General features: G+C 36.4%; 1 protein-coding gene across 5 annotated transcripts in view; it reads right to left on the reverse strand.

Annotated features, from left to right (window-relative positions):
* SH3TC1 (SH3 domain and tetratricopeptide repeats 1) overlaps window positions 1–16,497 on the reverse strand; it is a 59,997-nt gene that overhangs the window by 11,308 nt on the left and 32,192 nt on the right. Inside the window, exons 18-19 of one of the 5 annotated variants that reach the window (XR_003556920.2) lie at window positions 14,565–14,800; window positions 7,141–10,749 (exon numbers count right to left, since the gene is read on the reverse strand). The exons of 2 other annotated variants lie outside the window; for them this stretch is intronic. Coding sequence is in view for 1 of the 3 variants with exons in the window: in XM_027794755.2 (XP_027650556.2) it covers window positions 14,753–14,800 (48 nt within the window). In the remaining 2 variants the exon portion in view is untranslated. Of the gene's footprint in view, window positions 1–7,140; window positions 14,801–16,497 lie in introns of those variants that run through there. 2 more of the 5 variants (XR_008745769.1, XM_027794755.2) reach the window with 2 other exon arrangements.

Consider the following 16,497-nt stretch of genomic DNA (forward strand, 5'->3'; position numbering starts at 1 on the left):
TTAAAAGGAGACCAATGTATTTTTTTGCTGTTGTAACTGTATTTCAAATTTGCCTTCTTTTTGACAGAAGAGAGTGTAGCAGAACATGTAAGGTTTATGAATTGTCCCTAGCAAACTTGTGTTTCAAATTTTAGCTACATTTTTACATTTGAAACTAACATCTGCTCCTTCCCTCTTACTCAGGAAGACTTTTTAGAAGAGATTAGATTCAACAATTTTCTAAAAGCCTAGTATAATGAAACAGCTGAAAGAGAAGCTTTAAAGAAGGCAACTGAAAAAGAAATGTATTCCCCACCATGACCATAACTCATAGCTTTATTTTGTGAGAACTTTAACAAGTTAATCCATCTGGTTTTGGTTTTCAGTCACAGATGAACTAATAGCCTCTTACTTAAGTTACTGCATGGAACCACTATGAGCTTAAAGAAGCATTCGTCATTTTATTTGCATTCAAAGGGTTGTGTTTTTTTAAATGTAAGGAGTATCTCTTCCCTTAAGAAAGGAACATAGCCTGCATAGCAAGGATTACCAGAGAGGCAGGAAAATCTGTGTTAGCTAGAAGATTGATTACATAGACTCATTTGGGTTGGGCAAGGATCCTCCTGTGTCATCAATTCCATTCCACTGCACCAGTACCAAACTGATGATACCAATTGCATTATGGGAGGAAGAAAGTATAATTTCAGAAAGAAAGAACCTAAAATTATTTCATTGTATGTGTATGAAATTAAGGACCTCAGACTGTTCTGATCTCTCTCCTGTAGAAAACACTAGCAAGATTTGCATTATTTTCACCAACTTTCTCCTCAATATCCTATTTGATATTCAAATGATACATTTTAATTCTAAATATTTATTTTCTCTCTTCTGTTTATTTCAAGAATATTACTAAAAGCCCTTCAGCAAGTAGTTATGAGTAGATTAATTGAGATGTAGCAACCATGCTTTTGCCAGAGAACAAAGAAGGTAATGTAGGACCTTTAGTTTGTCAGCCTCATGAAGGTCTGCCGCAATTAATGTACCTCGCTTATGAGAACAGTTTTAATTGTGGAAGTATGCATCCATTCAATGAAACCCGTTCCATAAGGAAGCAACTTTATTCACAACAGGCTTCCTCCTTCAAGGACTGTTTCAACTTTTACTCAAGGGTAATTGTTCTGTCCTAGTTTTTCCATTGCTTCCATTTGGCATTGGATCATGCCTCTTCACTGATGAGTTTGAAACCCTGATGAATAGGAGAATATTTATTCTGCGCAATAATAATTCCAAAAAATTACCATGTTACGGGGGAGCATAATGAAGAATTTTGCTGTAGTAGGAGTTCTGGTCTTTCATTTTGGTTTTGACCTAGAAATTATCTGACATGCTATAGACAGATAAATTGGTACCATTTTTTGATTGTATACGTAGTTTTAAACAAGCTCAAGCAGCTGTTTTTCAGTATGCTCTCTATTTTTTTCATATTAGGCACATTATCCTTTAGTCCAGTGCTATCATTAAGATTTCATAAAGCAGGGAAAATGTTAAAAAAAAAATAATTACACTATCCTAAACTTACCAACTATGTGTTCTCTATTTTAAAAAATGTTTTTTCTCTGAGGCTGATAAAGCAGCACTCAGCTAGGCTTGTGAGTGCATTACATTTTATTCAACACATATCCAAGTCAAAATGTATCTTGTTTTCTTGTAGGTAGAAAACCAGTCATATACCTATACCTGGCAATACATCCTTTTGTGTAATACATCCGTATGTGTCCCAGACTCTTACACCGTAAGACATTTAATTTCCCAAGAAACCATTGGAGGTAGCAGCTTTGTTCACAGTAAGCATTTTTATGATATCATTGTGTCTCAGGGAGAGAGACTGCGTGTGTCTGCCTTCTCAAAGAGCTCATGAAAAAGCTGCCTTATGCATAACTTATGTCAAAGATGTCCATACTGTTGAATGGAAGGACAGAATGAATCTGATTTTCTGTAGCCATAAAATTCTGAGGAACAGTGATTTCTCCAGCCCATGCTGATACTTATCATGGTCATTTGGGTTTTTTAAGGGCTTTTGTGGTTTGGGATTTTTGGTTTGTTTGGTTTTTTAATGGTACATTCCTTACTCATTCTGCTTTCACTGGTGGCTGTGTGACTTTTCTTAGAAGCTTCAGTACGGTGTGTCTTTTTCTGTGGCCCACATCTATCATTAGAATTGTTTCATATCATTATAATGTTTCTAATTCTTACTAGTTGTGTCACCTTTGCTGTTAGACTAGAACTATTTAGGGAGGGGGGTTACAGTCTTCATTCTACAGAGGTAATTTTGTGGGCATACCTGGGAGTACATAGACATGTGTGTCAAGGAATTTCTTTTCAGAGCTCCTAGGGGCGATTTTTGGTTTTCTTTGTAGGCTTCAAGGATCTCTGCTCCATGTACTGTCTGCTCTGTAACAGCCTAGGTAATACTGGTAAAGATCTCAGAAACTGTTTATACGAGAGGTTGGAAACTCATTTACATAAGCTGTTCTTCTCACAACCAGCTTCATAGTTTTCTCCTACAGAAAATGGGTTTGTTTTGCTTTCCTTTAGGCCTCATTATGTAGGTCAAGATTTTCCATGGATAAATACAATCAGCACTGGTATCATTTTGTAACTCAAAATGGCTCATAAGTCCACATAAATTTTCCATTGGAGAGAGATCAAATTGTCCTCAGAAATCTGTTTTTATGAAACCCACAGATAAAATATTCTTGAAGCCGTCTCCTTTTATATGCATGGTAACAGCCATTTTGCCTGAGGGTGCAGTTGGAATTGTTGGATTTTCAGGTTACAACTTAATAAAAAAGAGTTAATTTTCAGTGAAAATAGAAGGGGAAAGAAAGGAATTTATCTATATTCCTTCCTCAGTCCTCACTAAGTGACCAGTTCTATAGAACAGCAAAAAATTTTAAATTATACTAAATACTTTATTTTACTAATATTTTATACACTTAACTTTTTCACCAAAAGGAAAGTAATTTTTAATAAAATAATATTTTCAATCTTCTCGGATCAAACATACTGCTTACAGTAATAGACTGGATTTTCTTAAGAGCAGCACCAGAACCACATTCTCCTTTAGGCCACATAACAGCAAACATGATGGTTGCAAACCATAGCCTCAGTGTCGTCTTTTCAGTCCACTAGTCTCAGGCATAAATACACATATCCATTAAAACTAAAGGAGCTCAGTAAGAGTAATTAAAAGATAGTAGTTAGGATCAAAGGCATATTCTATAAATAACAGCAAGAGAAATGAAAATTGAATGCAGTAGTTAAAAAAAATCTATTGCTAATTTATGTCTAGCACCTGTGGGAGATAGCAGTCAGCCACCCAGCCTATAAACTTAATATTTTTTTGTTCACATAAGGAAGTCTCAGTTCTTGCAGACTTGCTTCTGAGCTTTGCCATTACCTCACTGAGGATTTGTGCTCACGGGTGTGTTTGTGTTTGTGTAGCAGTGGAAATTTTTTTTCAACAAGTATGAAAATAAAGCCTGCGTGGTTTTCAATTTTGAAAATATTTCCCTTGGCAATGAAGGTGATAAACTCAGTGGCTAAAAATGGTGTACTTTCTAGGGTATATTTCTTGGTTTATATCTGAAACAGGACACCAAATTCAATGACAACAAATCTCTCAGCTGGCAAAATTAGTATGGTAGCAAGTACTCTACCAATTAAACATAACAAAGCTCTCATTAGTTTAGATTTTTAGAGTTATGCAGTGATACAGATAATTTGTTGCACATATTATTGATTTGATATATGGAATGCTTGATTATATTTTTGTAAACTTCACAGTAATACTGTAGCCACTGAAAAGCAGTTGTCTTTTAGTCTTGAGGGTGTTCGCCAGAGTTTTCATCAACTTCAAACCACAGTGCCCACAGCTGAAAGGCCAATGTAGGACAATCAACAAAGCCTACTGGATGTGTAATGGAAGTTCACAACACTGGGATCATTGTGCTTTTCATACAGCTGAGACCCAGCAAAGGTAGGCATGTGGTAATTGCCCTGCTGTTTTACTGTGTGACTTCTGCTTCTGAAAGAAAACTTTTTTTTTTCCCAATAAGAACCTAGTTTTGGAACTGCAAAGCCCTCATATGATTACTTGGGACCTTAGGATAAGTACGAAGATATTCAGTAGTAGTGCCCATCAGTTTATGGTAAACCACAAAGCCAGAGAGACTCTGTATGATTTCACAGTCTTATTTGTCTGTTAGGAACATACTGATAGAACTTCCTCTATTTTCTGTTACCTCTTCCCCAAAATTAACTGTCCCTGATGGTTAGGGAAAGCAGCCTCTTTCAGTTAATTCTTTTTAAAAAACTGATTTATTAAGCAAGTTCAAAACTACTTTCTGGATTAAGGCATCAACCAAAATAAGCAAAGGAATGTCTTGTTAGCAGATCCTGATGGGACTTAGATATGAGGTTTGAGCCACTCGTGATGTGGGAACTATGGTTATACCACAGGAAAAGAATACAGTGGCCAAAATTGCAAGTGTCTATGGACTTCAGACTGCTTTAAGCAGCTGATAAGCATGAGTTTAGAGGAGTGGAGCTTTGGTGTCAAGCACCTAATATCTGACCGATTCATCCATCTGCCTAGCCTACACAGTAATACTTTGAAGTATTTCCATTGAGGATGATGGATGGAAAGGAGATGTAAGCCAGTAGAAACACATAACAAGAAAAAATGCTGGAAAAGTTTCTGTCATCCTTGACCCACTATTGAAACTGATTCTTCCTGACAAATGTTGTAAAATTTTGAAAGTAGCTGCATTTTTCAGTTAAAATTAGGGAGTCTTACATGCAGGTGAAATAAAGTTATGCATATAAACCCATTCTGCTTATAAAAAATGTTTTAGTAGTGGAAATGGGTTGCTGAACAGATCAGTAACATGCAATGGATGTTACATTTCTGTTCTGAATTAGGAGTTTCAAGTCCAAGATGTCAGCGACAGCTGTTCTTTAGCCTACACTCTTCTCTCATTTCCTAGTGTGCAGGCACTTGTATCAGAACCATCAGTCTTGGTAAGTAATTGTTTCTGCATCAGCCTGAAGACTAAAGTATCCTTCCATAAACTGAGAAAGCATTTGAGCATCAGCATTGCCACTGTATTTCATGCTGTGTCTGTGTAGATAAAGAAATTGTGTCTGTCTCTTTTGCTGTCATATCTGCTTCCATTCACAAGCACTAAGCTTGTCTGAGCACAAGAATAATACAATGAAAAAGCTAAATCTTCCAAAAAGTTTTTTTTTTATTGTTTAGCTTGGGTATACCAAAGCCCATTCAGTCACTGTAGGATATGGGATTCCTTACTAAGCATCTATCCAGTGTTTTGGTATAACCACCATTCAAAATCTGTTCTGAACAGATTCAGCCTGATTAAACCTCGTGTACGCTTACAGTTTTGGCACTGGTCACATACACATCAGCACTGACAGTGCCAAAGAAACTGTTATAACCTTACAAAATTGAAAGAAAACAGGTTTCCCCTATCTCTCACTCCAGTGATGTAAGCATGGTTTGTCCCTACAGAATGCAACCAAGTGAAGTAATGCCCTTTTAGTTAGAGGTCGGACAGCTAGACATGAAAGAATCTGAATCACCATCTCCTTTGGCTTATATTCACTAGGCTCTGGGACGTTTACAGATGGAGGTCTTTTGATCCCTCCATAGCTTAAGCTGTTCTATTTTGTCAAATGAAATCCTGAAAGCAAGCAAATGCAAGGAATCAGAAGGATCTCTAGGGATCCAGTGCACCCTTGGTGCCCTGAGGGACAGCAAATACAACTTAAAAATTTTTCTAACTTGTTTTTAAAAAGGAGACTCTCTTTATGTTACAGATCCTGGTACTTCATTACTCTACTGTTATGAAAATACACAATATAAATCTTATTTTCCTTTTCCCTGCAGATGAGAAGAGCTATCTTCTTCATAAAAGGCTTTTACAATGTGAAGACTATTATATCTGCCCTCAGTCTGTTCTAGACTAAACAAACATTGTTCCTTCAACCCTTCCTCAAAGTTCATATTTTCTAAACTTATAAGTCTCATTGTTCCTCTTTGTGCTCTAATTTGTCAACAGCTTTCTTGCGTTGCGCCTATAACTGGATACAGTTCTTCATCCAAGATCTCACTGGACAGAGAATAAATTTCTCTGTTGTCCATGACACCTCTACTAATTCGAAGCTTGCTGTTCCTGCACTACAGCCAAAATGTTTATTCTTGTCTGACTTGTCACCCATTACAATCCTTCATCCTCTTCTGTCACCCTGTCAGCTATTTCCCGTTCCACATTTATTCTCCATAACACAGGTCTTTAACACAAGTTTCCTTTCTCAAAGCGATTTGAATTCTGATCCTACACTCAGAAATGCATTTAGCCCTTTTCTGTTTGCCATCATTGGCAAATTACAGATATCCAGACTTCTTCAAAATATGTAAGCAGGCTCAAAATTATCTATTTGAAGGTTGCTGTTTGAAATCCTTTCTATTTTGGTAGTATGAAGTCCCAGGAACTTATTTTCAAATTTTCAGTAAATCACGTTTACTACGTTATGTTCTTGTACAAGACGATGTATGATAGGACAGTGTTTTACATAGCCTGGCATTTATTACTTCATCTTCATCCACTGTCCCATGAAAGTACTTATCCTGGCAAACTCTGACCTGTGAGCATTAAGACAGTTTAACATCATCTTGGTATTTCCTACTGTGTCTCTCACTAGTGGTGTGTATTATGTCTTTTATTAAATAAATCCCACTTCTGAGGGCCTTGAGGCTCCAGAAGAAAGGTGGCTACCTAAATTACCGCTACAGATTTCACCAAGTGTAAGAACAATGGTAATCTAGGAGTTGCAACGTTGTCAAATCCAAACCACAGAGACTTTGTGCTTTTCTAGTAGACTCTTTATAATAATAATAAAAAGTTCAGCCAAGAGTAGGCTCTTGGGACTGAACCAAATTTGTATGTTCTTTGGAAAAGGGTGTGTGAAATAAATTTGTAACGAGATCTTTTATTTTAAGAAGTTCAATTACAAGTACATAAACTATTTCTAAGGGAAGATTTAAGCCTCTATAATAATGAAACAGATTTATTTGAATGGTGAGTTCTTTCAGAGACTTTTATTAGTTTGCTTTTATTCATGAAAGATGGCATTAAAGAATGAACATGATTTTAATGTACAGTAGAGTGTGGACCAAATGAAAAGTAATACTTGACTGCACCCAGCAAAGAAGAGCCACCTCCCCTTAGTGGACTGAGCATTTGAAAGGAAAAAAAATAGCATCAGGTTATTTTCAGATCCTTTCTGCTTCCCACCATTTATTCAGAGGTATTGCTTCAGGATATGGATGATTTTAAACATTGACATTCCACCACACCCCATAATATGGGTTACAGCAACTAAACATGATAGTAAAAATTCAGACGCTGGCCAAGATTTATACTCAGCTGACTGAACCTGTAGGCCTGGGGAACTCAAGGGTTGTAACTTTGGTGCTTTATTCCATGAGGTGTAACAATTATCTTTGTTTTCACATATCTTCTATAGTGTTCCAATCCTCCTTCTACTGCATGAAAATAAGTTTTGCAATCACATGAAGCAAAATAAAAATAGGGCTAAAATCTTAACATGAATTGTACGTTTGCAAAAACACAAAGACAAAGGACTTCTGAGCTGGAATAAAAGATCTTGAACATAGACATATTATACCAAATCTTGGTCAGCAATCTTCCATATTTTTGTAATTTTTTGTACCCTTTCTTGCACATTTTGTACTTTTTTTTAATCTGTGAAACTTTTTCCAAGATCTTCATATAGAAATATAGCTAATGAATGCTTGAATCTTATTGGCACGCACATTCTTCAGTTACCCATTTGAGCCTCTTCACTTAAACTGTTACTGGTAATACTGGAGTGGGTTTAACAGCTTTGTTCTTTAGTCTCTATGGCATAACTAATCAAGCCCATGAGAAAAAATTATACTACTTCTGAAAATGCAATGAAGATTGCTTTCCTGTGCTTGTTCAATGCACAGGTTTAATTTTTTCTGGAGTAGAAATGAAGTTATTAAAAGCAGTGTAGTAACACTGTATTAGATAGACATGGAAAAACAAACAAACAAAAAAAAAGAGGATCTCCAAGTGTCATGAGACTGTTTTTGTTATGTTTGAATTCTCCAAACTACTTTGACCACAATTGGGAAAACACCGCTGAATATCCCACACATATTATTACTTTAATAAAACACCAAATGCATATTCTGTTAGATGGTCACAAGGCCATTTTAAACAGATAGACATTGATAATATATGTGCTTGCTTAATCTGAACCCTTATATTAAGCTGTTTTTCAGCTTTAAATTAAAATTTCTGAAATTACAAAAGAATGTGTGAAAATATGCCTTGATACTGCTTTTAAGAAATAAAAACCATTTACAAATTTCTTTATATTTTCCCTTAATTCAGGGGAACTGAAGGCTCAATTTCAAAATTTCCTGTCTTCCTAATGTTCAATATTAAATGCAGGATAAAATTATCCTCTCATTGATAACCCTTCATATAGCCTGATAGACTAACTGTGCAAAGTTTCTGCATAAGATAACAAAAGAATTAAGGAAGAATCCAAGCAAAAATTGTCAAAATCACACTCCAATAAAATCAGCCAAGTGATAGCCTCATGAAAATGCAAACAAAGCAGACTGTATCTTGGCTTATGAATTATGGAATAGGAGAGGACTCTAATTACAGAAATATGAATCAGACAAGGATTATAGATTTTTTTTCAGAAGACAAAAAGTTCCATAAGATCTTGAACTATAAGGAAAGTGAGAGACTTGTTTCAGAGCACACACTTGTGACCTTCTTCCAGAATCAGACCTCTCTAATGGGTCTTATAAACCAAATCCTGTAAAATGTGTCCTACTCTGCAGCCCTCTTTCCAGTAGAACCTCTAATATTTTGTAGAACAGTAAAGGGGAGAGGAAGGTCACTGAGAGGACAACCAAGAAAAAGGATGTGTAAGGAATATGCCAAAAAACTTCTACATCCTGCTGAGAAGTGCTCCTCATGGTTTAGTGCAAACACAATACTAAGGAACTCTCATCAGTTTGTCCATGCCCACATAACCTGCTCCTCCAGACTCTCACACGGGAAAACAGAGCCACACACCAGAGCTGCTCAGGAGTTATCATATGGGAGGGAGATTCAGTCAACTTGGGCCTTTATGCAGGACCTCAGCACTTTAGCTTTAATCTCCTGTGGCAAGGGAGTGTCATGTTAGATATAGAACTTTAGCCAAATCTCAAATTCTTAATTTCACCCAAATCTGGGGCTTTATTTTAATGGAGCTTAGCTGATCTATATAAACTGAGAATGTGGCTTATTGTTTAAATCAGATTTTCATGTCCAGCAACTGAGTAAAATAAAACCTGAACTTGTGAACATAGAGGTCCAAAGGCAGCAATCTAAATTTCTAAGTGCTCAACCTAAGTTTATATTAGATTTAACTTGTTATAAACCATATCCAGCGTATTTAATACAGGATTAGTTTATCAAATTAATTTAAAAATATAAGAGGGTTCAGAAGAGATCAACAAATACATTTGGGTAATCCAAGTATAGATTTTAAAGTAAAGTTCAGAAGCACTAAACAAGCAGCTTGCAAAATTGTAGATATTTGCACATTACAAAGACCAAAATCATAGAGAAACCTGGTCAGTGCACTGCTTTAAGTTCTGCCGCTTGCCAATTAAAAAACATGGTTTGGGCTGTTTAACAAAAAGCAGCAGAAAATTCTGAATCTTCTAATATGATTACTGTGCGTATGGGAGACTGGATGTGATGCAGCAGTATATTCAAAAGCAGCTCCCCTCCCATTTTTCCTTATTTTCAGCAAAGGATAAGCTTTGTTCATACTTCTCAAAGCTATTCTCTTATTTTCTGCTGGAAGTCTCATAGGTTCATTTGCTTGACCCTTGTAACAGCATGAAGCATACGGATTGCAGAGCCTGCTTACCCCTACAAGCTGCAAGTAGCTCAAGCTTGCTCATAGGCATAGAATTTTGGTAGCATGTGTCAAAACATCTTTCCTACACAAGTTGCAATTTTTTAAAAGCTTATGACAGGAATACTTTTTAATAGGAGAAAGTCCACACTTCGCTGGTAAATCAGCGAACGGGCAACCAGACTTAATTTTGTTTAAAATAAACATTGACCAATTAGTTCACTTTTCTCTAGACTCATTCTTAGAAATAGGATTGATTTTTTCCCAACATTAACTGGTATGTGGCAGACACCCAGGATCCAGCAAGGGTGATGAAAAGCCTGGCAGACCTAAACCCAAGTAAAAATGGTATCTAAAAAAGGAAAGCAATAGAGTGAATGTAATTGGCAAAAGGTACAGTAAGGATGACTTTTCTCTGATTTAATAAGGAAACGTTATCATCTGTTCAATGGCCCAGAAAATCACAGACATGCACAAAAAAAAAAAAAAAAAAAGAAATACAAAATCTAACAAAGTCATTCCACCCAAAAATTCCACTTATCTCTGAAAGGAGAAAAAATATGTGAGAAACAAACACGTCCATTAAACATTAAAACCTGTTAGTAAAGGACAGATTATTAGGCTAAGATACTTGCTGACACACACCTTGATTTTCTTGAAACTTCTTGTAGTTACAGGTTTTCAAGATTTTAAGAAACCTATATTTATCTAGAAGTAAAATAAAATGGGAAACTTTCAGAATGACTGCTATCTCAGAAAATAAAGGAAGAGTAATATTATAGTCCTATAATTATCATTACTTCATGGTGAACAACATATTTACTCAGCTGTAAGTTTGCATGTAAGATTATTGTTATCTCTGGTATGCAGGAAGAACAGAAAAGAACTTTTATACAGTGTATAATTGACAGACCTACAGCAGAGCATAAAAGAAAAACTTTTCAGATTACTTTGTAAGCAATTTACAAGTGTTTTCTCTTGAGTTCAATTCATTGGTACAAGATTGAATGAATTTTCACTAAGTCTTCTGAGCAATAAGAGACAAAGCTTCAAGATTTAAAGAAAATTGCAGTGCGTATCACTTAAATTACCAAAGAAATAAGTACAGAATTATGCCAAAAATGAAAATTTTAGAAATAATAGTGCCTAGGGAATAGTTTCATAGATAGAGTGGATGTATTTATTTTACTGTCCTGTTTCTGTATAATTTGGATGCTTTTGCATAGTTAGTATTAATGTCAACTTTGAAAACATGAGAAAAAACATCCTGACTACATTTTACAATCATGTTTAGTAATTCAATTCTGAATTGAGAATAAAATTGCTTCAGTAAACCATAGGTTGTTCAAGGCTGAAAATAACTCCTTAAAAGGAAAATAGACTAAAAGTAATTAATTTACATTCAAATTTCAAGCAAATATGTATACTTTGCTGCATTGGCACTGAACAGCAACAACGTAACTGTATTTAGAATTTTTTTACATTATTAAATGGATATGAATTGCTAAAGAGAAATAATGGGAAAATGCAGAAATTAACTTGGGGGTTCACTACATCACTAGACGTAAGCCCCCAATTCTCCTAACATCCCCACCCACATACACACAATTATTCGTGACCAAAGGCCAAAACGTACAAGAACTCCAGAAGAGACAGCAATATTTTGGTTCAAGGTCACTTTCAGTCATTTCTTCGGTTCTTGCTTGTATGTCCTAATACTCATATGCTGTTGCTTTCTGATACTGCAAAAAGTGCCCAGCTACACTGGTACTGTGCTAAATCTCCTTCTGAAGGGAGAGAAAGAAACGGGTGTGTGGCATCTCAGACACATGACTATGGCATATGTTAGTTAGAAAAGGCAGGCATCTAGAAATGTATCTGCACTTCAAGCAAATTATGAGCTGGTGAATAATGGTCCATAATTCTTGATAAAGTCTTTCCCCAGTTTGGGAATGGATTGGCTCCTGAGAAGTTTCTCTCTCCCCTAGTTTATAACTTGACTGACAGAGCACAAGTATCTTAACACCAGCCAGTGGTGTTAGATATACTTCAGGAAACATTTGGAAAGAACCTGTGTTATTTTTAGAAAAGCAAAAATGCTCCATTTATCATACCCATTCTAACTTCCAAAAATTTAAATATTTTCCGTGCAATGGTGAAATTCCCTTCTGTTGACAGAATTTCCCTTTCTGTTGGCAAAGAAAGGGTACTTTGAGCAGATTTTGTACATCTGCTACATCAGGAAAAACACCTGCTGAAAATTTTCAAGTTTCCCAGCAAAATTACTCTCTAAAGTAATTCAGCATCTAAATGGCATATAAGTTTTATGATACTGTACGTCAGAATAATCTTGTTTCGTTTGCCTTTTCATGGAAAGATACAATCCGTTTAGTATGTCAGTGCACTGTTATGGCAACTTAGCCTGCCACTCAGTGATTGAAGTGCCAGATAGAGATAAACATTTTGGGAAATTAAACATCTTCCCTTCATTATCTGAAATGGCAAAATGAAGGCAGAAAAGCATTAGAAGCAAAATATTTAGAGGAACATCTCCTTAACACTTCAGCAGGCAATAAAACCAGGCAGGCAATTTATATTAAGTGAGAAAACAGCTAGTAACTCTGCTAATCTCATTGGTATATTTTCAGAAAAAGCACTTTGTTCCGTAGTTTATTTTTAACATCACTGCATAGAATACTATAGCAGCAGGCTCATACAAAGGAATTCATATGGAATTTCTCTTGACAAAACAAGTAGCTGTCAAGAGTTGACCATTTTAAACTAGCACCAATATTTTTCAGCACATGCCTGCCTCTAACCTCGTTTACTACGTTTCTTCTCTGCCACAGTGTTCTGTATTTACACTCCACTTTTCTTGTTACCAAATAAAGCTGTGTACTACATCAAAGCAGTGAACTTTCTCTAGGTTGTCTGTGAACAGAACTTCAAGCATTTAAAATTAGCTTAGAATTATTATTTCAACTCTTCCTCCTACTCCCTGCAAGTGCTCCATTGCTTTCTTGGAGCAGATTTCCTTTGCAACAGAGCACACAGATGCTTGTCTCGGGAAGATCTGTCTTTTCACTTGTCCTGGAAAAGGGACTTGAAGACCTAGCTAGGCTTTAGGTCATCATTTTTGAAGGCATCAGTTTTAAGGGGGTTTTATGGGTGGGGTTTCAGGGTTCTTTTTTTTGGTTGGTTTGTTGGTTTTTAAAGAGATATTAGATTTTAGTTGGAAAGGAAGGGTGATGGAGGAACAACGTGTTACTTTCTCAGTTTTCTGAATCCCTTTCCGAACCTTCTGGACTGGAGGCCACTGATGTAAAGCTAGAGAGTGCCACCACGTGGCTAAAGGCTTTCTCGACTGGCAAACTCTATAGCTTGGCGATCCTGCAAAAAAATGAAGTGTTAAAACCGAATGGATTACACCCTGAAAAAACCCTGCATGAAGCAGGCTTAACTTCTCTGAGGAGGCCAAAGCTTCAAAAATGGGGACATGAGAAAGCAGTGGAGCTCTTACTCTAGCAAAAACCAAGACTAATGGATACCCAACGACCAGGAATCTTGTGTGCCAGTTTCCACTCCAAAGACAATTTTATGAAGAGATGCTTAATGCATGTCTTTCAGAGCATAGGTGATGAAGCTCAGCCTCCCTTTACTCTAAATTGAATGCCTTAACCACAAGAGGAAAGGGGTACACTCTCTTTTACAGACACCCAGAGAGTATGCAGTGTTGGGCATGTCTTTTTATCTGACCAGGAGAGACAGACAGGCCCCTAGCCTACTGAGTAGGTTATTCTGTATTTTCCTCTTCAGAAATGTGAGCTTCTACGGTTGGAGAAGAGCATGAGGGTTGAAGTCACTCAAGAAATTAAGTATTCCACACCATGATAGCATCACTACCATTCCCTTCTCTGTAATCCCATTTTAAAAATAAAGGAGTGTCACTTGGCAACGTATATCATTCCTGCATAAGAATACACCACAAATGTCTGGCACTGTATCTGACAAGGTTCTAGATATGTAGCTGTTTACAGGCACCAGTTCATACCTTCCTGGAAGTAGAACCTTGTTATTTCAAATCAAACAGAAATACCTACAGTGTTCGTGCCTGCAGAACTCTTAACAGCTCAGCAGGGCTTTTTTTTCTGGCTCATTAAGAGTATCAAACTTTTGCTACTGACTAGCTACACAACTAGTTCTAGGTAGAAGCTCTCTGAATCTACATATGCTTCCTATGTCTTTTTTATTTATCATTCAAACATCCCACACTCTGTCTTTTCTAACAAACAGACCCTGCAGATTTATGCTTTTTATACCCTATCTACAAGGCATCTAGACTCCATGCTGTTCTACCTTTTTGCTTCATTGAACTAGAAGAATGTTCTGCCAGTTATCTAGCCAAAATTTATTATTTACATAACAGCTATGTGAAAACAAGACATTTATATCTCAAATAAACAAGCTTCCATTTATAAAGACTTCAATCAGGAAGCACACAAGGTAAGATTCATGTCACCCACCTATAAAATTCTACATTGTAGAGAGTTGACCATTCTCCGATGTTAAAGAGAGTAGAGCCATCTAACAGGTGCTTGCTGGAGGGAAGATGAATCCTACCACTCCTGATCGAAGGGAACAGATCTTGACAGTAAATTCCTTTAGCTCATATTTAGTTCCTCCCAGAATGTGTAAATTCCAACTTTGCTGTTCAATTACAATTCTGTGATAAATTCAATGTAAAATGATGTTGTGCTTCCTGGAGAAAAATATATGTTTAAAAGTCTAACGGATTTTTTTAAACATGTTTTAAAAACCTAAAATGCCATTTATATATCCAATAGGAATACAGTTCTTTGAAATCCTATGCCTATGACTTGCACTAAGTAGGGAAACAATTCCTGTGCCATCAGAGCAAGGAGGGAAGTCAGGTACTGCTTTTTCAAAAGCTGGATACATTTTTGTATGCTGTTCAACTGGCTTGAAGGGAATGGCCAAGAAATTTAGTGTGTTATATGTTGTCCAAGCACAATTTAACATTAATGGATGAATTAATCATAAGGAACTGGATTGCTATGAAAGCAAAAATTATGTGGAATCAAGGCAACAAGATGAAGTAGCAATACAAGAAAAAAAGATAGGTCTTATCAGCAGAATTGAATTCCAGATTAGGAACTGCAGCTTCCCTTACCAGAGTACAAAGAGGCTGCCTGTGATTACAGCAATCAGAACCAGAGAGAGGTTATAAATTTATCTAGTCTGAAAGCCAAATGAGATGGAAAAATAGACTGCCAAGCACTGAAAAGCAAGTTAATGAACAGAGAGCAACATCTACAAATTTCCCAGCTCTGCAGAGATCGTGCAGGACTTATGTTGAGTTTTTTGATCAAAATAAGGAAGAGGATACGGAATTATTGATTTCCCATACTAGGGGGGGCAATACGACACCAATCTGAATCTGAGTCTTCAAAGTAGATTCCTAAGACACCTGAACAGTGAAACTTTCAACTTTAATGCTTAGTTACAGTCTGATTGTGAGTGTCCAAAACCAAACAAACACAACCCAAAATTGTCTGCGGAATTGCTTTGAGCAGTACACACATTTCTACAATCAAGGCATTAGAAGTCTGATTCACTAACCAACATAAAACTTCATTTTTTAAAAGCAAAGTGCCAAGATATATTTAATAATGCTGCATATTTACAAGCAAGGCACTATCATGTTCATTATTTTTACCTATGTAATCCTCAGCATGAAATTGAACACGCATAAGTTCTCTTTACACCATTAAGAGAAAACAAAAAAGCAAAGCTTACTGTGTAAGGAGCCTTCTAGAAATATAAAATAAGACTTGTTTAAGCTCGAAGGTATAGGGCTGAAGCCTCACTTCACTTTCTGGACCTTTGAGCCAAGTACAGGACTGTGAAGTTACCTTGTCTACCTAAAGTCAAATCTCTTCACGGTAATTGAGAGGTCACGATTATCATGATAGTGGCAACTATCTGTTATATAGACCAGTGCTTACAACACACAGAGGAAGATTTACTTCCCACCTCCCTGGAGAGCATCCTAAGTGTCAGTCTATCTTGATGATAGATAACTATCCTCTCTTCCTGTAGGGAAGGTAAAAAGCTAATGAAGAATTCACAAGGTCAAAAAGATGACAGATGTCAGATACCCGAGTATAAATATGGAAAGTGTTCAAAATGTGCTGTGAATGACAGATTTTAGAGGGGGGGGAAAAAAAAAAAAAAAGATTCTTAGACAAAGAACCAAAGCAATGAGATTACATATATACACAGACCAGAAAAAAGTTTGGTTTTTGCACCTTTCCCCAGGTTTGGCAGTTTAAGCAAATAAAATTAATATGTAGCAAACAGCTTCTAGCTGATTTCTGACACTGTGTGCGCATCTTCCAAAGACTCTTCCCTGTTTCCATTCTTTGTAATGTCTCT

Source organism: Falco peregrinus, chromosome 2 (genome assembly GCF_023634155.1).
Source record: "Falco peregrinus isolate bFalPer1 chromosome 2, bFalPer1.pri, whole genome shotgun sequence".
NCBI classification, from domain to species: Eukaryota; Metazoa; Chordata; class Aves; order Falconiformes; family Falconidae; genus Falco; species Falco peregrinus.